Source organism: Littorina saxatilis, linkage group LG8, assembly GCF_037325665.1.
Source record: "Littorina saxatilis isolate snail1 linkage group LG8, US_GU_Lsax_2.0, whole genome shotgun sequence".
NCBI classification, from domain to species: domain Eukaryota; kingdom Metazoa; phylum Mollusca; class Gastropoda; order Littorinimorpha; family Littorinidae; genus Littorina; species Littorina saxatilis.
In genome coordinates, this window is record NC_090252.1 from 25,658,377 (window position 1) to 25,682,469 (window position 24,093).

At 42.2% G+C, this 24,093-nt stretch overlaps 1 protein-coding gene across 1 annotated transcript in view; it reads left to right on the forward strand.

The window, feature by feature from the left end:
* Positions 1 to 24,093, forward strand: part of LOC138973142 (uncharacterized) — a gene marked incomplete in the record, with an annotated part of 87,768 nt that overhangs the window by 48,453 nt on the left and 15,222 nt on the right. Inside the window, 21 exon segments of the mRNA XM_070345809.1 lie at positions 6,452 to 6,607; positions 7,510 to 7,665; positions 8,030 to 8,197; positions 8,545 to 8,628; positions 10,661 to 10,774; positions 11,672 to 11,831; positions 12,067 to 12,200; positions 13,226 to 13,441; positions 13,626 to 13,859; positions 14,522 to 14,661; positions 14,989 to 15,182; positions 16,624 to 16,757; positions 17,259 to 17,372; positions 17,886 to 18,026; positions 18,809 to 18,971; positions 19,792 to 20,025; positions 20,420 to 20,700; positions 21,838 to 21,969; positions 22,373 to 22,468; positions 23,017 to 23,217; positions 23,729 to 23,972. Coding sequence (XP_070201910.1) covers positions 6,452 to 6,607; positions 7,510 to 7,665; positions 8,030 to 8,197; positions 8,545 to 8,628; positions 10,661 to 10,774; positions 11,672 to 11,831; positions 12,067 to 12,200; positions 13,226 to 13,441; positions 13,626 to 13,859; positions 14,522 to 14,661; positions 14,989 to 15,182; positions 16,624 to 16,757; positions 17,259 to 17,372; positions 17,886 to 18,026; positions 18,809 to 18,971; positions 19,792 to 20,025; positions 20,420 to 20,700; positions 21,838 to 21,969; positions 22,373 to 22,468; positions 23,017 to 23,217; positions 23,729 to 23,972 — 3,496 coding nt within the window.

Consider the following 24,093-nt stretch of genomic DNA (forward strand, 5'->3'; position numbering starts at 1 on the left):
GCTATTTTTAGACCGTTGACGTCACTTCGTGACGTTTCATAAATCAAAGATGGCGTGTGAGACTGTTCTGTTTACATTCGACACTATCAACACCACTTTGCAATACTGAAATAATTTTTTCTGTGTTCGAAAGCTACAGCCAATCGTTATTATATCCCCTTAGGTACAGTTTTTGAGTCACTTGAGAAAAAGTGACTCTATGTAATCGGTCAGTGTTAGTCTGTCCGGCCGTCCGGCCGGCCGTCCGGCCGGCCGTCCGTAGACACCACCTTAACGTTGGACTTTTCTCGGAAACTATCAAAGCGATCGGGCTCATATTTTGTTTAGTCGTGACCTCCAATGACCTCTACACTTTAACGATGGTTTTGTTGACCTTTGACCTTTTTCAAGGTCACAGGTCAGCGTCAAAGGAAAAATTAGACATTTTATATCTTTGACAAAGTTCATCGGATGTGATTGAAACTTTGTAGGATTATTCTTTACATCAAAGTATTTACATCTGTAGCCTTTTACGAACGTTATCAGAAAAACAAGGGAGATAACTAGCCTTTTCTGTTCGGCAACACACAACTTAACGTTGGGCTTTTCTCGGAAACTATAAAAGTGACCGGGCTCAAATTTTATGTGAACGTGACTCATTGTGTTGTGAATAGCAATTTCTTCCTGTCCATCTGATGCCTCATATAATATTCAGAACTGCGAAAGTGACTCGATCGAGCGTTTGCTCTTCTTGTATAACATTATTGGCACATGTAAACAATATGAATTAATTAATGAACGCTACGAATGTGGCAGCCTTTAATTAATACAGATGTATTAACAAAAGAAGGAAGAGAATGCCGCAGAAGAGTTTGAGAATTGTGGGATAGGAGGAATGAATAATATTAAGAAAAATGCTGGAAAGCTTGAAGGGCAGTTGAGTTTTGACTGAGGTAGAAGGCAGACGCTCACACTCAGGTGGTCGCTGTGTTTTAAAAAATATTATTTAGTCATTTTTGTACCATTACTACAATGACCTCAAATGTTCAGTATGGAGTATAAATTCGGTGCTGTAGTACAGTGGAGTCCGGGTACAACGAATCTCAAGGGAGAAACATTTTAGTTCGTTATATCAGTAATTCGCTGTAGAGTTTTCAACCCTAAATGGCCTTAAGACAAGTTTTCCCACTCACCTTCAAATGATCGTCCCATCGATCTTTCCTTGGAGAGTACAATCTCTGCATGTTTTCAACAGCTTCATAATATAATCCATAGAGGCATAGTTCAAATGTTCACTTTACTGTCACAATTTTAGAAGTAAAATTTAAAAAGTCGTGTAAAAGCATGTACATGTACATTCTGATCAATCTCCGATTTTAATGGTGTCCACCAGTTCTGGTGCATGTACTACCCTGGCCAAGTTTCCTCTCAAGACATCAAAGAGACCGCCCCATAGGTTAAACTCCCCATAGGTTAAACTCGGTCACTGACCCGGGTGCAGGAAGTGTTTCCTCTCTCATATGAAAGGGGAACCACCTCTCATAGCTAAAACTGGGTCAATGACCCCTGGGAAGAAGGTCAGTATCTATAAACAAGGCCACCCAGCTATCACAATGGACCTGCCTTTGATCTCGCCTCACACGCAGATCGTTGTAGCCTTGTGACTTTTTAGAGCACAGTCATAGCTTAGCAGCTGATTGGAATAGTGAAAACACAGCGGCGGTGGCTGTTCCGTGCACCTCCCGCTGTTTGTTCAGAGTTCGCTCATCACGCGATGTGCACTTGTGTTTGTGTATTTTTGTGTATTTTTGTCTTTGGAGACAATTATTGACATCAGTTCGCTGTAGCCTTGTGACTTTTAGAGACAAAACGGCTCTGGGGCGATGAAAACGTGTTTGTTATAAGAGGGGTTCGTTATGCAAATGAGTTCAAAAGGTTCGTTGTAGCCGGAAAGTAACAAGTAAGAAATAGAAGGTTGTCTGCCGGGAAATCAATGGCAGTTCGTTGAAAGCGGGATTTCGTTATACCCAGGTTCGTTATAGCTGGACTCCACTGTAACCGTAACTGATACAGTCAACCTGTCATGGTGACCACCTCTTGATAACGACCACCTGCCTCTTATGACCACCGCTGAGAGTTTTGTGTGTAATTCACCTTTACCACCTGTCCATTATGACCACTATTTGTAGAGACAGGTTTGACTGTATTTGTAGAGACAGGTTTGACTGTATTTGTAGAGACAGGTTTGACTGTATTTGTAGAGACAGGTTTGACTGTATTTGTAGAGACAGGTTTGACTGTATTTGTAGAGACAGGTTTGACTGTATTTGTAGAGACGGGTTTGACTGTATTTGTAGACAGGTTTGACTGTATTTGTAGAGACGGGTTTGACCGTATTTGTAGAGACAGGTTTGACTATTTGTAGAGACAGGTTTGACTGTATTTGTAGAGACAGGTTTGACTGTATTTGTAGAGACAGGTTTGACTGTATTTGTAGAGACAGGTTTGACTGTATTTGTAGAGACAGGTTTGACCGTATTTGTAGAGACAGGTTTTACCGTATTTGTAGAGACAGGTTTGACTGTATTTGTAGAGACAGGTTTGACTGTATTTGTAGAGACGGGTTTGACTGTATTTGTAGAGACAGGTTTGACTGTATTTGTAGAGACAGGTTTGACTGTATTTGTAGAGACAGGTTTGACTGTATTTGTAGAGACGGGTTTGACTGTATTTGTAGACAGGTTTGACTGTATTTGTAGAGACGGGTTTGACCGTATTTGTAGAGACGGGTTTGACCGTATTTGTAGAGACGGGTTTGACTGTATTTGTAGAGACAGGTTTGACCTTATTTGTAGAGACAGGTTTGACTGTATTTGTAGAGACAGGTTTGACCGTATTTGTAGAGACAGGTTTGACTGTATTTGTAGAGACAGGTTTGACCTTATTTGTAGAGACAGGTTTGACTGTATTTGTAGAGACAGGTTTGACTGTATTTGTAGAGACGGGTTTGACCGTATTTGTAGAGACAGGTTTGACTGTATTTATAGACAGGTTTGACCGTATTTGTAGAGACAGGTTTTACCGTATTTGTAGAGACAGGTTTGACTGTATTTGTAGAGACAGGTTTGACTGTATTTGTAGAGACGGGTTTGACTGTATTTGTAGAGACAGGATTTGACTGTATTTGTAGAGACAGGTTTGACTATTTGTAGAGACAGGTTTGACTGTATTTGTAGAGACGGGTTTGACTGTATTTGTAGAGACAGGTTTGACTGTATTTGTAGAGACGGGTTTGACCGTATTTGTAGAGACAGGTTTTACCGTATTTGTAGAGACAGGTTTGACTATTTGTAGAGACGGGTTTGACTGTATTTGTAGAGACGGGTTTGACCGTATTTGTAGAGACAGGTTTGACTGTATTTGTAGAGACGGGTTTGACTGTATTTGTAGAGACGGGTTTGACTGTATTTGTAGAGACGGGTTTGACTGTATTTGTAGAGACGGGTTTGACTGTATTTGTAGAGACGGGTTTGACTGTATTTGTAGAGACGGGTTTGACTGTATTTGTAGAGACGGGTTTGACTGTATTTGTAGAGACGGGTTTGACTGTATTTGTAGAGACGGGTTTGACCGTATTTGTAGAGACAGGTTTTACCGTATTTGTAGAGACAGGTTTGACTGTATTTGTAGAGACAGGTTTGACTGTATTTGTAGAGACAGGTTTGACTGTATTTGTAGAGACAGGTTTGACCGTATTTGTAGAGACAGGTTTGACTGTATTTGTAGAGACAGGTTTGACTGTATTTGTAGAGACAGGTTTGACTGTATTTGTAGAGACGGGTTTGACTGTATTTGTAGAGACAGGTTTGACTGTATTTGTAGAGACAGGTTTGACCGTATTTGTAGAGACAGGTTTGACTGTATTTGTAGAGACAGGTTTGACTGTATTTGTAGAGACAGGTTTGACTGTATTTGTAGAGACAGGTTTGACTGTATTTGTAGAGACGGGTTTGACTGTATTTGTAGAGACAGGTTTGACTGTATTTGTAGAGACAGGTTTGACTGTATTTGTAGAGACAGGTTTGACTGTATTTGTAGAGACAGGTTTGACTATTTGTAGAGACAGGTTTGACTGTATTTGTAGAGACAGGTTTGACTGTATTTGTAGAGACAGGTTTGACTGTATTTGTAGAGACAGGTTTGACTATTTGTAGAGACAGGTTTGACTGTATTTGTAGAGACAGGTTTGACTGTATTTGTAGAGACAGGTTTGACTATTTGTAGAGACAGGTTTGACCGTATTTGTAGAGACAGGTTTGACTGTATTTGTAGAGACAGGTTTGACTGTATTTGTAGAGACGGGTTTGACTGTATTTGTAGTGACAGGTTTGACTGTATTTGTAGAGACAGGTTTGACTGTATTTGTAGAGACAGGTTTGACCGTATTTGTAGAGACAGGTTTGACCGTATTTGTAGAGACAGGTTTGACTGTATTTGTAGAGACAGGTTTGACTGTATTTGTAGAGACAGGTTTGACTGTATTTGTAGAGACAGGTTTGACTGTATTTGTAGAGACAGGTTTGACTGTATTTGTAGAGACAGGTTTGACTGTATTTGTAGAGACAGGTTTGATTGTATATGTATAGACAGGTTTGACTGTATTTGTATAGACAGGTTTGACTGTATTTGTAGAGACAGGTTTGACTGTATTTGTAGAGACAGGTTTGACTGTATTTGTAGAGACAGGTTTGACTGTATTTGTAGAGACGGGTTTGACCGTATTTGTAGAGACGGGTTTGACTGTATTTGTAGAGACAGGTTTGACCGTATTTGTAGAGACAGGTTTGACTGTATTTGTAGAGACAGGTTTGACTGTATTTGTAGAGACAGGTTTGACTGTATTTGTAGAGACAGGTTTGACTGTATTTGTAGAGACAGGTTTGACTGTATTTGTAGAGACAGGTTTGACTGTATTTGTAGAGACAGGTTTGACTGTATTTGTAGAGACAGGTTTGACTATTTGTAGAGACAGGTTTGACCGTATTTGTAGAGACAGGTTTGACTGTATTTGTAGAGACGGGTTTGACTGTATTTGTAGAGACGGGTTTGACTGTATTTGTAGAGACAGGTTTGACTGTATTTGTAGAGACAGGTTTGACTGTATTTGTAGAGACAGGTTTGACCGTATTTGTAGAGACAGGTTTGACTGTATTTGTAGAGACGGGTTTGACTGTATTTGTAGAGACAGGTTTGACCGTATTTGTAGAGACAGGTTTGACCGTATTTGTAGAGACAGGTTTGACTGTATTTGTAGAGACAGGTTTGACTGTATTTGTAGAGACAGGTTTGACTGTATTTGTAGAGACAGGTTTGACTGTATTTGTAGAGACAGGTTTGACTATTTGTAGAGACAGGTTTGACTGTATTTGTAGAGACAGGTTTGACTATTTGTAGAGACAGGTTTGACCGTATTTGTAGAGACAGGTTTGACTGTATTTGTAGAGACAGGTTTGACTGTATTTGTAGAGACAGGTTTGGCTGTATTTGTAGAGACAGGTTTGACTGTATTTGTAGAGACAGGTTTGACTGTATTTGTAGAGACAGGTTTGACTGTGTTTGTAGAGACAGGTTTGACTGTATTTGTAGAGACAGGTTTGACTGTATTTGTAGAGACAGGTTTGACTGTATTTGTAGAGACAGGTTTGACCTTATTTGTAGAGACGGGTTTGACTGTATTTGTATAGACGGGTTTGACTGTATTTGTAGAGACAGGTTTGACTGTATTTGTAGAGACAGGTTTGACTGTATTTGTAGAGACAGGTTTGACTGTATTTGTAGAGACAGGTTTGACTGTATTTGTAGAGACAGGTTTGACTGTATTTGTAGAGACAGGTTTGACTATTTGTAGAGACAGGTTTGACTGTATTTGTAGAGACAGGTTTGACTATTTGTAGAGACAGGTTTGACCGTATTTGTAGAGACAGGTTTGACTGTATTTGTAGAGACAGGTTTGACTGTATTTGTAGAGACAGGTTTGGCTGTATTTGTAGAGACAGGTTTGACTGTATTTGTAGAGACAGGTTTGACTGTATTTGTAGAGACAGGTTTGACTGTGTTTGTAGAGACAGGTTTGACTGTATTTGTAGAGACAGGTTTGACTGTATTTGTAGAGACAGGTTTGACTGTATTTGTAGAGACAGGTTTGACCGTATTTGTAGTGACAGGTTTGACTGTATTTGTAGAGACAGGTTTGATTGTATATGTATAGACAGGTTTGACTGTATTTGTATAGACAGGTTTGACTGTATTTGTAGAGACAGGTTTGACTGTATTTGTAGAGACAGGTTTGACTGTATTTGTAGAGACAGGTTTGACTGTATTTGTAAAGACAGGTTTGACTGTATTTGTAGAGACAGGTTTGACTGTATTTGTAGAGACAGGTTTGACTGTATTTGAGCGTGTGTGTTTTTAGTAAGCTGCATCCCAGGCTACACAAGCGCCATAGGGTCCAAGTGCTCGGCGTGCAGCATGGGGTCCTACTTTGACGCCAACACTGGCTCCTGTCAGTTCTGTCCTTCTGGAACACGCTCGCAGCAACTGGCCGCTCGCACCATTGATGACTGTTACTGTCAGTGCACTTTCTTCTGGCATCTTCTTTCTTTCATTCCTTTCTTTCTTTTACTCTTTTTTCTTTTTTCATTCTTTCTTTCTTTATTGTGTGCTCACTTTCTTGCTTTTTGAGTCACTTGAGAAAAAGTGACTCTATGTAATCGGTCAGTGTTAGTCTGTCCGGCCGGCCGTCCGGCCGGCTGTCCGGCCGGCCGTCCGTAGACACCACCTTAACGTTGGACTTTTCTCGGAAACTATCAAAGCGATCGGGCTCATATTTTGTTTAGTCGTGACCTCCAATGACCTCTACACTTTAACGATGGTTTCGTTGACCTTTGACCTTTTTCAAGGTCACAGGTCAGCGTCAAAGGAAAAATTAGACATTTTATATCTTTGACAAAGTTCATCGGATGTGATTGAAACTTTGTAGGATTATTCTTTACATCAAAGTATTTACATCTGTAGCCTTTTACGAACGTTATCAGAAAAACAAGGGAGATAACTAGCCTTTTCTGTTCGGCAACACACAACTTAACGTTGGGCTTTTCTCGGAAACTATAAAAGTGACCGGGCTCAAATTTTATGTGAACGTGACTCATTGTGTTGTGAATAGCAATTTCTTCCTGTCCATCTGATGCCTCATATAATATTCAGAACTGCGAAAGTGACTCGATCGAGCGTTTGCTCTTCTTGTTCCCCTTTTTTTCTTTCTTTCATTTGTTATCTCTTTCTTTTCCTTTGGGATTTTGTGTATGATGCTGATCAGCTACAAACATAATCAGTACATAAATGTTCTCCAGATAATTTGTGAAAATGGAAAATGGATGAAGTAAATGATTGATTGATTGCTTGGCTGACTGATTTGCAAAGCAGGAGATATGATGAGTGAAACGTGGCTGAGGGGTGTGTGTGATGTTTCAGTGCAGTGTCCCTATGGCTACGTGTCTAGCTCAGGGGAGGCACCATGCACACCATGCACAGAACACACGTACTCTCTGAACCGTACATACTGCGCCGCATGCCCTGCTGGCCTCTCCACACGGGGAGACGCTCAGGGATACCCTGGCAGCTGCAGAAGTCAGTCCACCTTGTATATTCGCTTTCATTTTTCTGTCTTTGTTCTTCTTTCTAACTTTATTTGCTTTTTTTTTTTTAGATCATTCTGAGAAAACGGTGGGGGGGGGGGGGGGGGGTCTTAAATAGACAAATTCCTGATATAATTCTTGTCGGGTTTTAATGGTTGTGAAAGATTTGCTTTCCCTTGTTTTTTCTTGCTTTTCAACAGAAACACGTGAGGCATCTACATGTGACATTGTACACTTGCCTCAGTGTTTCTATGGAGATTCTTTAAAGGGGGGGGGGGGGGTTGCACTGTACATCCTAACTTCCAACATATATGTTCATACATCAGGTGCAATCATACTGACTATTTGTGTACCAGGTGCGTGCACAGCTGGCACGTTCTCCTACGACGGCCTTAATCCATGCACAGCGTGTCCCCTGGGATTCTTTCAGTCCCAGGCAGGGACCAGCACCTGTGTGGAGTGTGCCAGCGACCAGACCACCACCTCACGCAACTCCACCTCCGCCAACAACTGTGTGCCCGCTGGTCAGTTGTCTGCAGGCATCGTCTTTCTTAGTTGTCTAGCTGTGTGTCTCGTTCTCCTCTTATTTCTCTCTAAACATTGAATGCTAGATTGCCATTGCCTGTGGTTTGGAATGGACACTGAGCATGAGACCTTAACCACCAAACTTTGTGAAGCTGTAACATTAATTGTTGTTGAAAATTTGAAAACATAAAGGGGATGTTATGAATTATCTGTAAGATGAAACATCTGCAATAACAGAAAGATTTTGATCCACAGTAATGCAGTTTCAGTACTGTGATGTGTCAGCATCAAGTAGAATTTGAGACAATTGCAGTGCTAAGACTAAAATGTTGAACTTGTGTTGCAGCACCAATAGTGTGTAACCCCAACCCTTGTTTCAACGGTACCTGTGTGGCCATCAACCATGACTACAGGTGTCTCTGTCAAGCAGGTGAGTGCAACTCATGGCACCTGGCTCCACACATGTAGAAGGAACAAGCTGAAACCTGGTTAAATGAACGACAGGTTGCTCATCTCAATGTGACGCTCATGCTTGCATGTTCAATTCCTTGAAATTAAATCACCTTCAATATACTTTTGTCTCATGAATAATGTTTATACTGTGCCACTGTCAAAGAACATCAACCTCACCGGCATCTTGCGAGCAAGATTCATCAACAATTGTGAGAGAAGTTCATCAGTTGCATCATAACTTACATCAGTTGTATCATAACTTACATCAGTTGTATCATAACTTACATCAGTTGTATCATAACTTACATCAGTTGTATCATAACTTACATCAGTTGTATCATAACTTACATCAGTTGTATCATAACTTACATCAGTTGTATCATAACTTACATCAGTTGTATCATAACTTACATCAGTTGTATCATAACTTACATCAGTTGTATCATAACTTACATCAGTTGTATCATAACTTACATCAGTTGTATCATAACTTACATCAGTTGTATCATAACTTACATCAGTTGTATCATAACTTACATCAGTTGTATCATAACTTACATCAGTTGTATCATAACTTACATCAGTTGTATCATAACTTACATCAGTTGTATCATAACTTACATCAGTTGTATCATAACTTACATAATTGTCTGTCTGTCTGTCTGCTTAACAGACCACTGGGTAAATGGAACGTTTTGTTTTGTCAATAATTAAACGTTCCAATAACCTACAATTCTTGTGGTTTTTTTTATAAAGAACATCAACATCATTTGTACCCTGTCTTGACAAATACAGTTATGGGGCATGGTTGATTTCCTATTTCTATGATTAAAGTTTAGATCAATGAAGTCTGCTTGGCTTTCTAATTAATGCAGGATTGTAGGAAAATGTGGTGAAGATAATGACCATGATTGTGTTTCCATGCAACACGTGACGGCTTATCCCCTCAAGATTGAGCAATCTTGGGAGCACACGCAAACACCCAACTCATTCACTCACCACACACCCAAGAAAGATTACAAGTGGAGACAGACGTCACTATGTATAAACAACTAAAGGAACCACATGTAACTCATAAGCTTTACATAAAGCACACACATTTATACACATAACATCCACACAATTAACGCGTACACCATACAAATACAAAATAGACACACATGAATTCACATAAAATTATTCTGGAATCCAGTCCTAAGCACCCCCCCTGGTTCTATAGTCTGTTCGTATCCGGCGCTCAATAATTTTGCATCACCCAATCACACGAACACAGACACATACTTTAACAGCGACAGGGTACTTAGCTTTTCAGGGATACACACTGCCCATCAAGGCGCCTTTGTCCTTCCCTCCTCAGAATGCCGCAGCTTTCTGATTCTGACCCACTAGAAAGGTCCCCGACTGCCTAAGCTCGTCGTACCCAGCTCCATCCTTCAGAGCTGTTCCCCAGATTCCTAGGCATGTAGAGCTGACCAAACCCCTTCCTCTTGCCGTCTTCTGGTGGTCCCGCGTACAATCTGTGGGGAACCTTCTGTCGGAGTGACCCACGTCGCCCTTCATGCGTCACCGTGAACCGCAGTCACCTTCCGACAGCGTTCCCACTGTCCAGTCTTAACGCCTTCACGTAATCATACGTCCCTCCTCCGTTCTCTCCGGCCAACTGCATATAATAAAACAGCAAGTTAATACTGAACAACACCATCCCTAGCTACCTGGCGTGTATCGATGGTTGTGTTAGTGCTTATCGGTAATGCAACCTTTTAGCGCATAATACCGATGGACATCAAGATCGAATATTACACCAGGCAACCATATATGGAAAAGGATAATTATTTAATGCATTAGCTATAAAACGGGGCTTTACAATATATATTTATAGTTCGCTTCAACCTATAAACTTATTGTCTTTATCATGACCATATACGCCATGTGATATGTTACAAATAACTGGACAAACGTACACTAAATGTGGTGAAGATAATGACCATGATTGTGTTTCCATGCAACAGGCTACACAGGCAGGAACTGTCAGAGTCGTATCAGGCCCTGTGACTCCAGTCCTTGTTTCAACGGTGCTTTCTGTGTCAACAAGGACACCGACTATGAGTGTGCCTGCACAAAACGTGAGTTATGAAAACACTGACACAATAGTGTGTGTGTGTGTGTGCGTGCGTGTGTGCAAGCGTGCGTGCGTGCATGTGAGCATGCATGCATTAGTGCGCGTGTGTATGTATGTGTGTGCAATCATGAGAATGCAGGCATTTTTGTGTTTCCTTCTCCATGGAAGTGTGTACATAACTTGTATGTGTGTGTTAGTGGATGTGTGTTCATGTGTGCAGTTTGAGTGCAAGACGTGCACTTGAAAAAAAATGTGAAGCCAGAATGCAGCTTTTCATTTTCCATCAGGTCTCACAGTTTATTCATTGTTGTGCCTGTCAAATGGTTGTGTGATGTGTCTAGTGTGTTGGCGAAGTGTTTTGTGCTTGTCACCTCTCGCTTTCAGCCCTCACCGCTGGCTAGCACCGTCCTTTTCAGGACAGCGCGAAAAGAGAGCAGCTTGCGTCAGTCTCTCCTGCCAGTACATAACCTCTCCACAGCAAGCCCTTTGTAGTGCCTCCATCGTGGCGACAGGCGTGAACTGGGTACCGAAAGGACTCGGAGGAGGTTGGCCCCTAGACGTGTGGCATGCAGGCCCACCGGAGTGTGGATACGCCCTGGTGCCCACGAACCAACCCCCAACTATGGGTTAAATAGCCGGGCAGGACAGGCTCGTCAACCCTGGAAGGCAGCTGTCCTAGGAGAAGATCACTCCAAAATTAAAACGAGGGCAGAGGAGGCTCACTATCCCTGCAAGGAAACTCCTCTAGGAGAAGGACCACTCCAAATTTAAACCCACGTAGTCCCCCGAAGACGGAAGACATCGGCCATTAGGCGGGGAGCAGACCGGATGTCTACGCTTACTACGACAAATGATTGTGTCTAGGTCGAATGTTCGTGATTCATTGTTGTTCTGTCCACAGCCTCCACCACTGGCCGTAACTGTGAGATCGACAAGGAGGACAACTGTGCCACTGGCCCCTGTCAAAACTTGGGGGCGTGTCAGGACCACGTGGGCAACCACATCTGTCTCTGTCCGTCCTTCTCCAACTACACGCACACCTTTGGTCTGCTGGGCAGCGAGTGAGTCTACACTGCTCACACACTCTGTCTTAACAGTTCCTTTCAGGATCAAACAGTCAATGATAGAATGCTGGAATGCATCAAACATTATCCGACTTGTCTAAAATTATTTCATGATTATTCTGAGAAGATAAGGAAATGTTAGCTCTTGCTGTTCTGACTTCCAATACCTTAATTCTAAGGCAAGAACCTCCCAGAATATGGGATTGTAATGGTCTTTTACTGTTGTTTGCAGTTGCACCCAGCTACGGGACACATGTCTGGAGAGTCCCTGCCAGAACGGTGCAACGTGCGTCGACTTTGGCCACATTCGACGCAAGTGTCAGTGTGTGGATGGTTTTGAGGGAAACTCCTGTCACACTGACAAAAGTGAGTCACTTTACTGTTTTTGTATCCACTGAACTTCGGATTTATCTTCTTTGAGTCATGTGATGTCAGAGGCGGACTAAAACGCATATTTAGGTGGCTGGCCTTGACTCTACGAAAGAGTGCATGTTTGGGTACATCAATCATCAAAAATAAAAGGAATTGCAACTACAATGGATCAGTACATAAATGTTATTTGTATTTTTGATGACAATATGACATTTGATGCAGATGTCGACAGTCATTGTTCACCACGACTACTAGCATGATATCGGAGAAGAGTGACTGCCTCAGTTTGTGTAAAATCACATGATCTTCCAGGCATGGTACTCTTCCGCCGATCGGCGGAAATCCGCCGAAAACGAAAATCCAAAAAAAAAAAAAAAAATCCAAAAAAAAAAAAAAATTTTTTTTAAAAAAGAAAAATTAAAAAAAAAAATTAAAATTTTTTTTAAATCTGCTGATTGACTTGAGATTATTATTTTTTCTTACTCAAGCCTTATTATTTTTCACTTATATCCCTCTCAGCTTCAAGGAGAGGGCACTAAACACATTTGAATTAGTAAAAAGTCGTCAGCTTGTGTGAGCTAGAATCATCGGACAGAATCTTTTTTTTTAATCACAGACTATCGTGACTTCTTTTCCAGTACATAAATGTGATGTAGAATGTGTCAGTCATAACAATTGCGTTTTCTGTTGTGTTAGCGAGTCAGGCAGTTTCTGTGACATGACCTTAAAGCCGTGGAAAGAAAAGCTTGGGCTTTATTGAAAACATCATACACTTTTCATATCATGGCAAAAAAACAGTTACCAGTTTCTTTAGATCACCAGCAGCTGAGCTATGGCATTAGTGTTCAGAAAATGAGTAACAATATTGTAGATATCAACTCTTTTTTGATGATGCGGTAGACCTTCTTTAAAGTTGATAATGCATATGATGCTCAGATATTAAACGCGCAAAGGACTTCATTGCTCTACAATTTAAACCAGTATCTTAACATATTTCTGATCAGCGTATTTTGCTGCAGACTACTGTGCATCCAACCCGTGTCAGAACGGCGCGCAGTGTCAGGATGGCCCGGGCAACCAGGTGACGTGTAGCTGTCTGCCGGGCTACTCGGGGGCGCTGTGCGAGGTGCGCCAGGACCAGTGCGACAGCACCGTGTGCGGTCAGTTCTCCACCTGTGTGGACGTCTACACCACCGGACGGGTCCAGTGCTACTGTAACCAGGGATTTGAAGACGGTCAGTAAACTAGGTTGTGTGTGTGTGTGTTTTGATACTATTTAGTGTGAATGTCTTTGTTTTCTATATTGGAAACTGAATGCTTGTTTTCATTAAAAGGTAGCTGAATGAAAAAGCTGTTCGAAACGATCCTTCTATAGCACCAGAAATCAAGGACTTCATGTGTTAAATGTCTGTTGTGCAGTGAACGGAGTGTGTGAAGTGGTAGTGACGGACGCCTGCCTGTCGTTGCCGTGTGAGAACAACTCTACGTGTGTGCACAGCGGCACGGGCTACCAGTGCTTCTGTCTGCCGGGCTACCAGGGGGCTAACTGTCAGCACAACGCAGACGACTGTGCCACCAACCCCTGTCTCAACGGGGGAACCTGCCAGGATCTGCTCAATGGCTTCCAATGTATCTGCCCCTCCGATACCACAGGTAAACTGACATGTTCTTGTTTTCTGTAAGTTGTTGAATGAGTGAATATCATTGCTGTGGTTCACTCTGTGGAGATGTGTTGTTTTCTGTGCATTGGAGGTTTTGTGTGTGGTGACAGTGCTAAACGATTTTGGGGTGATTGTACAGTTGGTGTTATGTATATCAAAGCACACACATGGAAACACACGGAAGTATTTGCATGAAGTTTTATTTGTATCATATCGTCCTGTGAGTTTACCCTCATGGAAGTTGGGGCTGCTTTCTCACTGGAGACATGAAAGAATGGAACAAGATAAGGGCACACACACACACACACACACACACACACACACACACACACACACACACACACACACACACACACACACACACACACACACACACTCACACACACATGTACACACACACCCACACACACACATACACACCCACACACACACTCTCACCAAAACGTCTCTCTCTATATCTCTATTCTTCATTTGTACAGTCATTAATCTTTCATATGTTTCTGTTTTGTGTGTGTCTTTACTGCGCTTCACTGTACTTTACTCCTTTTTATGTTGCATTGAGCCTGAAATCTCTATCCCCGTTTTACAAAAGATCAATAAAGATATTTTCCACTGTGAACGAAAGTTTCAGCCATAATTACTGTGTGTCCACAGCCCCCATCTGTCAGGATGCCTTTGACCAGTGCAGCATAGGTAACACCCCCTGCAGTCGCTACGGCACTAACCGCTGCCTGGACTACTACCGGGGCTACTCCTGCGTCTGTCTGCCCGGCTACTATGGAGTTAACTGCACGGTAAATGCTGCTGTCATCATTTCTTTTGTGTAGCTTTGAAACTTTCAAGCATGTTTTGGTATCTTGTTTCATTTATTTAATGTGTGTAGAAGTTGTGTGTGTGTTTGTGTGTGTCTGTGCACATGTGTCTGTGCACTCATGTGTATGTCCGTCTGTTTAAGCACATACACATGGTTCTTTCATACTGTTTAACCTGCAGCTGAACCAGAAAATTCAAAATCTATATGCGTTTCTTTTGGACAGTTGGTTTAAATTTTTGACAGTCACCCTTACCATTGGTTGCAGTTGACTTGACAATGTTGACATAGAGAGTGATAACTTTTCCAGGAGGGACAAACCAACTGTGCATCTTACCCTTGTCGCCATGGCGGCACCTGCACAGACTCCGGCAGCTCCTACTTCTGTACCTGTGTCGACGGCTTTGAGGGTCCTACTTGTGAGCGTCTGCGAGACTTCTGTTCTAGCGGCCCCTGTGCTAATGGCGGCACTTGTGTCAACACAGACACTGGCACCGTCTGCAAGTAAGTCTGGAAATCTATGGGGTGGGGACGTAGCTCAGTCAGTAGTGCGTTGACTTCATAACCAGTTCATAGTGGGTTTGAACCTGGGTCTCCACAAGGAATTTGTTTGAAAGAGTCAACTTCGTGCAGAATCAGTCTTCCAGGTGTCTGCACACAAGCGCGTGATAAAGACCCCAAACTTACAGCACCAGTGTTAGCGCTTGAAAAACACAAATATTTGCGTGCATGGGAAAAAAATTGGCTAGCGCAAATCTGTCGCTGCACGCTAAGGACAATAAGAAATACCAAATGCCAAAAATAAAATACTATGTTTTAACACGTTCAAAGGTAATGCTTGCTACAATTGTTTATTTGACTGTTTTGACCTGGAAACTTGTAGGGACTTAGGAGCACAATACACAGATACACAAAGTCCTGTATTTCTGGGTTTGTTTGTTTTTTTGTGTTTTTTTTTGTTGCTTACATTCATTTCACTGAAGAAGGGCGTGGCCCAAAAGTCTTTGGAACTTGGTGTTTACTGTGGTTTTTGACTCACATGCGAAGCAAAAGTGAGTCTATGTACTCACCCGAGTCGTCCGGACGTCCGTCCGTCCGGAAAACTTTAACGTTGGATATTTCTTGGACACTATTCAGTCTATCAGTACCAAATTTGGCAAGATGGTGTATGATGACAAGGCCCCAAAACACATACATAGCATCTTGACCTTGCTTCAAGGTCAAGGTCGCAGGGGCCATAAATGTTGCCTAAAAAACAGCTATTTTTCATATTTTTCCCATTTTCTCTGAAGTTTTTGAGATTCAATACCTCACCTATATATGATATATAGGGCAAAGTAAGCCCCATCTTTTGATACCAGTTTGGTTTACCTTGCTTCAAGGTCAAGGTCACAGGAGCTCTTCAAAGTTGGATTGTATACATATTTTGAAGTGACCTTGACCCTGAACTATGGAAGATAACTGTTTCAAACTTAAAAATTATGTGGGGCACATGTTATGCTTTCATCATGAGACACATTTGGTCACATATGATCAAGGTCAAGGTCACTTTGACCCTTATGAAATGTGACCAAAATAAGGTAGTGAACCACCAAAAGTGACCATATCTCATGGTAGAAAGAGCCAATAAGCACCATTGTACTTCCTATGTCTTGAATTAACAGCTTTGTGTTGCATGACCTTGGATGACCTTGACCTTGGGTCAAGGTCACATGTATTTTGGTAGGAAAAATGTGTAAAGCATGTGAGTCGTATGGGCTTTGCCCTTCTTGTTTCTAATTAATTTTCTGGTTTTGATAAACTCAGCTTGACATCATTTCAAGGAGAGTAAGTAGCCCATGCTTTGGCATTGATTAACAGTGAGTAAAGTGGTCTCAAGTTTTTATTTTATTTTTTGTGTGTGTATTGTTTTTTGTTAACTTATACTTTGCTGTGTTTTGTGTAGCTGTCAGGCTGGTTACCGTGGTGACCGGTGTGAGCTTCCCTACAACATGTGCTCTGTGGCCAACCCGTGCACTGTGTCGGGCAGTGTGTGCACCACAGACACCAACAACAAGGCCACGTGCACCTGTCCCACAGGTAAGCATTGTCTTGGGGTGCATGGCCGCTAATGTGTCAATCAGGACACTGCTCTAGTCTTCAAGTCGCGTTTGCATTTCACAGCATCACAACTCTCACAGTTCCCTGTATTTCAAAGACAGCACCACCAAGTGTGTCAAGGAATGGATACCTGCAAGCCAATTATTTGATTATTTGATTATTTTTGTAGTTGAGAGCCAAAGTGAATATTGTGGTTACAAGAAATAAAGGTGACAGCACAATACAGGGGTGTAAATGCAGTGATTACACTTGACTTTACGCGTTAACATTAATATAAATTATCTATACATACGTCACCATTATTCTGTAAGTTATACTATTCAGACTGTTTGGAATTGTGATACAAAGAATTCTTTCAATGCAAGCCCCGAAGGATGGTGTGGTGCACATAGAGGACTATGACCATTGACAGTCATTCCATGTGAAGAAAGTGCTCATTTTCCTGTCGCTCTGAACTGATGACGTGTGTCTGTGTTTCAGGTTACCAGGGTCCCTTCTGCCAGCTGAGCACCACCACGTGCCAGACAACCACCTGTCTCAACGGAGCCACGTGCAGTGATTTCGCTGGTGTCGCCCTCTGCTCCTGCCCTTCAGGTCAGTTGTCTCCCAAGTAACAGCTCTGTCTGTCTGTCTGTCTGTCTGTCTGTCTGTCTGTCTGTCTGTCTGTCTGTGTCTGTCAGTCTGTGTCTGTCTGTCTGTCTGTCTGTCTCAGTCTGTGTATCTGTGTTAATTGGTCAAGCCACTGCTCCTCCCCCAAACATTTCGACAAAATGATTTGAAGACATCCACGAGAACAGCACTTTACTACAATAGTTGGATCATTGAGTATCATGCACAGGGATCAAAATCACTCAATACTGTTTCACAAATATGACTGTTCATGCTGTCACTGTCACAGCAGAGGTGTTGTCACTTGATAAACAAAAGCTTTACAAAATCTGTACCTCCAGTGACATGTTAACTGTTTGAAGCTTCAAACTATCTTTTTGTTTATCTTGAAGTGGATCTACTTTGTCATGAAATAGTTAGGTAAAGAAGAAGGGTGCTTGTTGGTGCATTTGTGTTGTTGTCGTGAAATAGTGAAGAAAAGTGTGCGTGTTGCTGCAGGTTTCAGTGGCACGCTGTGTGAAGTGAACAATGACGACTGCCTGAGCTCTCCCTGCCCCTCCAGCTCTGTGTGTGTGGATGGCGTCAACTCCTACACCTGTGTCTGTGACCAGGACAAGATTGGAGATGGCTGTTACAAAGGTCAGTCTCTAGTCTTGTGTACATGTCTGTTGGTAGTCTGTGTGTGTTGCACATACGAATACGAATACGAATACTTTATTATCTCATACAGAGAAATTTCAGTGTGGTGCACATTAAAAGACAAAACAAATAATAAGACAACAGATAAAAATACCATACGAAGCATACTACACTCGCGCACGCATATGTACACTAACAGGAATAGTAACATGATTCCAAATAGGTTAATTGCCGTCATGGAAGGTCGGTTTGAACTCTTGTGTAATCTGTCTGTCTCTTTGTGTGTATATTCTTACATTGTATTAGTCTGTAAAAAAAACCAAAAAACAGATAGATTGTGAACATTCCAGAATCAAGATTCAAAAACAGTATCGGAAAGCCTTTAAATTGAACAAACAATATGTGCAACAAACAATTAATGCAGCAGTAATGAGATGAGAGGATGAAAATGATATCTATAAGAAATGCCAACTCAACACCAAAAGCAATTTTTGCATAGAAACCAAAAGAATGTCAAACCTGAAACAGATAGACTGGTAACGTTCCAAATTAAGAATAAAAAACAAGAAAGGTTTGATATGTGGAACGTTTAATTAAAGACAAAATAACATGTTCATTAGAACCTCGACCTAACAGCCTTTTAAGTGGACAAACAAGAGACGAAAAAAGAAATGTTGCTGTGACTTATCTTAGAAATGTTGCTGTGACTTATCTTAGAAATGTTGCTGTGACTTATCTTAGAATTGTGCCCAAGAATATAATCAGCGCTGCTCATGTTACAGATTTGTCAATGAACTTTGACCTGATCGTTCAGCCGGGCAGCACGTACTTGAACTCTGAACCCTTTGCATGGCCGCTGGCGTCCACAGCGTTGACGGTGGCCACGTGGGTACGCTTCATCAGCCGCACCACACCGGGCACCGTGCTGGCCCTCTACGGACTCAAGTGAGAGAAATATGCTATCTTCACAGCACTCATTACAGTTGTTATCCCCAGGAGTGGTGGTTTTACGTTTATGAGACTCTGCAGTTATAATTTGTGTGTGTGTGTGTGTGTGTGTGTGCGTGCAATTGTGATGTGGCAAACTTTGTCGTTTGATGACATTTTAAAAAAGACATACTTTAGGGGCACTGTATTTGCTATCAAAGTAAATAAGAAAGAGACCAAAAAGCAATGTACTCACGTTAAAATGACGAACACGGAACGAATAACAGCGACGTTTCGACCTAAGGGTCTTCTTCAGGCACAAAAACACAAAAATACACACACAAAAAAGAAGAAGAAAGACGATAGAACAGATACAGAGGAGAATAACTGACAAAACAACTGCACTGCACAAACCAACAAATGACAAAGACAGAGAAGCAAGGGAAGCTACTCGAGGGGAAGCCAACAATAACACAGGAAAGAAAAAAGAGTTGAAAAGCGGCAGTTTTGAGGTCTGTAGACCAAACAAAATGGGGGGGGGGGGGGGGGGGGATGAATGGGAACGAAAGATAATAACATAGGACTGATGCTATTTGTCTCTGCGGCAAAGTTAACATTGGTACGCCTAGTCTACTAATAGAGCCAAATTCCTTGCGTGTCTGTAACCGCAACATAGACAATCTACTTCAAAACAAGAAAAATCAGTATTCCCGTAGTTCAACATTTAGTGACAGTGGGTTGAAGGACTGGTGTTTTCATATGTGAGCCTTGAAAATCTTTGCCTCTAATTGTTATTCCTATTAACCGATTGAAACGTGTGTATTTTGTCCACTTCCAGCTCTGCATCTTCAGTGTCCAACCCCCAACACCTTGTGCGCATTGATCGGCAGAGTGCCACACTGGACTTTTCCGGCACAAAGGCCTTGACCTTGAACCCAGCCATTGACGACGGATACTGGCACCACGTCGTGCTGACATGGGAGGGGTCAACGGGTCAGGTCACGCTGTACGTTGACAACGCCATCAGTGCCAGCACAACGTCCTATGGTACAGGGACCCGACTGACGCCATAGTAAGTTAGGAAGATTAGTTCCCAGTGTTATTTGTTTACCACTGTTCTCAAATTCACACTTGAGCAGAAAATTGCTTGTCGCTGGTAGTATCAAAAGGCTTTGTTTCAGGTTCAGGAACCACTGGCTTTTCTTTATAACATTTATTTGATAAATACTTTTACCTGACATCATTCAATGTTGTATTTTCTTGCTTTATTCTGAGGATATTCATTGCAAACTTTTTTGAAATCATTTGTCAGAAATATTGTGGTTAACATCAAATTTTAGTATGTATGTTCAATGTTTCACTGAAACTTATTTTTAAATGCGTAACTTAAAGTTTACATCCATCCTGTTTTCACTTGTACCACTGCCAGAAATGACAATCAGGTGAAATTGATGTGATCGTTGCAGCGGCTGGGTGGTGGTGGGCGGAACGTACGACACGGTCAGCCAGAGTATCGACCGCTCAGATGGCATGGTGGGAAGGCTGAGCCGTCTGCATGTCGGCACCAGTTCCATGTCGTCATCGGACGTGTCACGTCTGTATTCCGACACCACCTTTGTGCCCACTGGCTCCCAGCGCCAGCTGACCAAGAGCCTGCTGACCGGCACGGAGGCCGCTGTGGACTACCACAGTCAGCTGACCCAGGGCGAGTGTCTCTCCGCCACCACCTGTCGCAGCATTGACCAAGGTCAGCACTTGCTTTTGCTTACAGTGCTACCTTCCTTTTAAAGCCTCCACAAATCTCAGAACATTATTGGGTTTTATACAGGAAAGAGTCTTGAAATGAAGGTCAATTTAATAATATTGAGGATATCTATATTGCGCAAATCCTTAAACAGTTCTAAGCGCCTCACAAATATAATTTATGTGGAAAAATATTTCTGATGGAGGTTTTTAAATTCTAGGAGTAAGCAGTAAGATGTTAAATCCATATCCAATCCAAGTTTTCATTAACTAACCAAAATGCAAATCCTAAAAGGTCACTTCCGCCCACCACTCGAAAGCAGCAACAAGCGAAAATACAGCTCTTCGAAATTTGGTGGCGTTTTATGCCGTTTTACCGACTTTCCAGCGTTGAGTACTTTATTGTTTTCTTATTCTTTGTTGCTAGTTAGTACCAGTCGTGTAAGTTTGCTCGCCTCACAAAAGCATACATAAATTTACAGAGTTTATGAACAGAAAATCTGGAAAAAAAGCAAGGTCTTGAGAGGAAGAAAGTCTTAATTTCGGTGGTCTTAATAGGGGGTTCTACTGTATATGCTTGTACAGTCCAATCTGCCATGGCAACCAGCTGTCAGTAACCACAACCTGCCTACAACCACCATCCCAAACGATCCCCGACAAGGTTTTTGTCCAATATAATTCACCTTTGTTTACCAACCACCTGTCCTTTTAAACAACTTTTGGACAGCGCTATTGACAGGTTCGACTGTATTCAAAAGTGATTCTTGTGAGAGTGTAAGATTTACAGGACTTTTAACAACCAGCCAATAAAAGAAACACAGACAAATAGATGCAATATACTATGACATATGATGCAATATACTATGACATATGATGCAATATACTATGACATATGATGCAATATACTATGACATATGATGCAATATACTATGACATATGATGCAATATACTATGACATATGATGCAATATACTATGACATATGATGCAATATACTATGACATATGATCAGCAGTTAGTACATAGTTTCCAGACAGTTGAACAAAAATTAAACTCAACACTGCGTAGTATTCATGCTGTGTTAACTATATGTCTGTGATATGTCACAAAACCTCTCATTGACCCATGTATTGTGTGTGACAGTGTCGGCCCAGCCTGCATTGGCGCAGTGTCCAGACAACCAGATGACCGTGTCGGAGCGTCGCTCACAACCCTCGTGGGTCACCGCCTCTTTCCTCTCCAACGATCCTGTTAGTGCTAACTACGCCACTGGCAGTAAGTGATATGTGATATGTATGTGTGTGTGTGGTGGGTGTGTGTGCCCATACATGTCTGAATGTATGCATCCATGCTTGTACCCCGGTAGGTGTTTTTTTGTTCCATTTGTCTCCTTTATCCGTGTTCGTTTGCATGGAAATGTTCCTCTCAGTGTGTGCTCAGCTGCAAATTTGTATGCGAGAATACACACCTGGATCTGTTCCTTTCTATGCATACCTGCCTTAATATCTGTACCAGTGTGGGCTTCTAAACATACATGTACATCGATGTCATTGGATATTAATTCATACCACGTCAGGTGTGCAAAGATGTATGTCAGATGAAAAAATGTGTGGACAGTGTTGGCACTAAAGTTATATCTACACGTATGTTACTTCAAGGACGATGTTTACCTGTGCAGGTACAGAGATGGGGTGGGGTTACTACGGAGTGGCCTACACACAGAGCGACAGCGATGGGGACACTGCTGTGTGCTCCTTCATGTTGAACAACAGACGTGAGTCGCCCGTGTCTCTTGTCTCGCTCACATTCACAAACACAGGCAGAGGAAAGAGCTTGACAAGAGATTTGTACAAACATCAAACCTAGGCTTATTAGTTGTCTTTGTTCCATTGTATAGTGCTGTGCACACAGAACTAAGAAAGGGTCCCAGTAGATGCGAAGGCTTCCAAGAAGGGGGGTCTCAAAGCTGAGAGGGCGTTTTCAACTTGGGTGGAATGGACACATTTTAGACAGGAGATTTTTGTTGCAATTTTCTGTAAATTCCAAAGCCCAAGCTTAAGGGTTTTGTGTCTTTGTTATTCAAAATCAGCACTAAAAACGTAGGTACAGTAAATAGTAAACCACTATTTGTCATTTCTGTAAAATGGAGATTCCAGAATTTATATCTGAGATTTGCCAAAGCAACAACACTTGAGAGAAAAAGGGAGCCTGAAGTCCAAGAAGCTTTTGGTTGAAGTTTCAGTATTGTATGTCAACACTGAGTGCTGAGCTGCAGTATCTTACCTCTGACTTTATGTGTGTGTGTGTGTGTGTCACATACAGGGGGCACCTGCAGCAACCCCATACCTCCACGCTTTGGCAGCCAGTCATGCGTGTCCACCAGTGCCGGCATCAGGTGTGAAGCCAGCTGTAACGGAGACTACACCCGCTCCAAGTCAGAGCCGCTCTTCTACTCCTGTGGCACGTACGGCATGTTTGACACCGCTGACCGCGTGTTGCCGTACAGCTTCCCATCGTGCACCTGTGAGTACTCAGAGGACATGTTTTGCATGCTTGTGGATCGAGTCACCCAGCCTCTCTCTCTCTCTCGCTTGTTTATGTGTTCATTTTTTTGTTTTTGTTTTGTTTTGTGTGTGCTAAAAGCAAACTTTGCATGCAATGTTGTTGTAGAGTGTAATTGTCTTGAGATGTATACATTAGTGTCCGCGTCCATGTTTTGCAGGTGTCCGCTTAAGATGGTGCAATTATCATTGAAAAACACTCCGTGCCAAGCAAATCTGTTCGTACATGTCAGGTGTCCGCTCACGCCGGGGGCCGTACATTGCAGGGACTGCAGTATTTATTTTGGGAGAAGAGCAACAGCTTCAGATTAGTTCTTTATGGTTTTTGAAAAACTGAAGCAAGACGGTGTTTACTTTCCATGACACAGGTAAAACATCTTGAAAATTCAATCCATCTGAAGACTGAAAATACATTTCTCTGACAAAGTTGAGTTGAAAAAGTGTTGAAAGATATTGTGCCTCTGTGATTGCAGCATGCGAGAAGCCGAAGATCGACGTGGTGATGGAACTCAACTACACCATGAGCCTGTCGCCTGCCTGCAACACTGCACAGAACACGTTGCCTAGCAACATACGGTCCAGCCTGACCAGGCTCAACAACAAATGGCAGCAGGGAGTGTGCGGATCTGCGTCGTGTGACGCTGTGCAGGTGTTGATCGAGTGTCCCCCCGGTCTCCAGCAGCACGTCAGGGCCACGGTCTACCTCACTGCACTTGAGTAGGTTGACACACACCAGTTTGAAGAAGACAATAACTTTTTGACACACTCCTATTTTTCTCATCTGATCTTACTTAGGGTTAGCTCAAGTTCATAACACAGCTAGCAGCTATTACCGGAA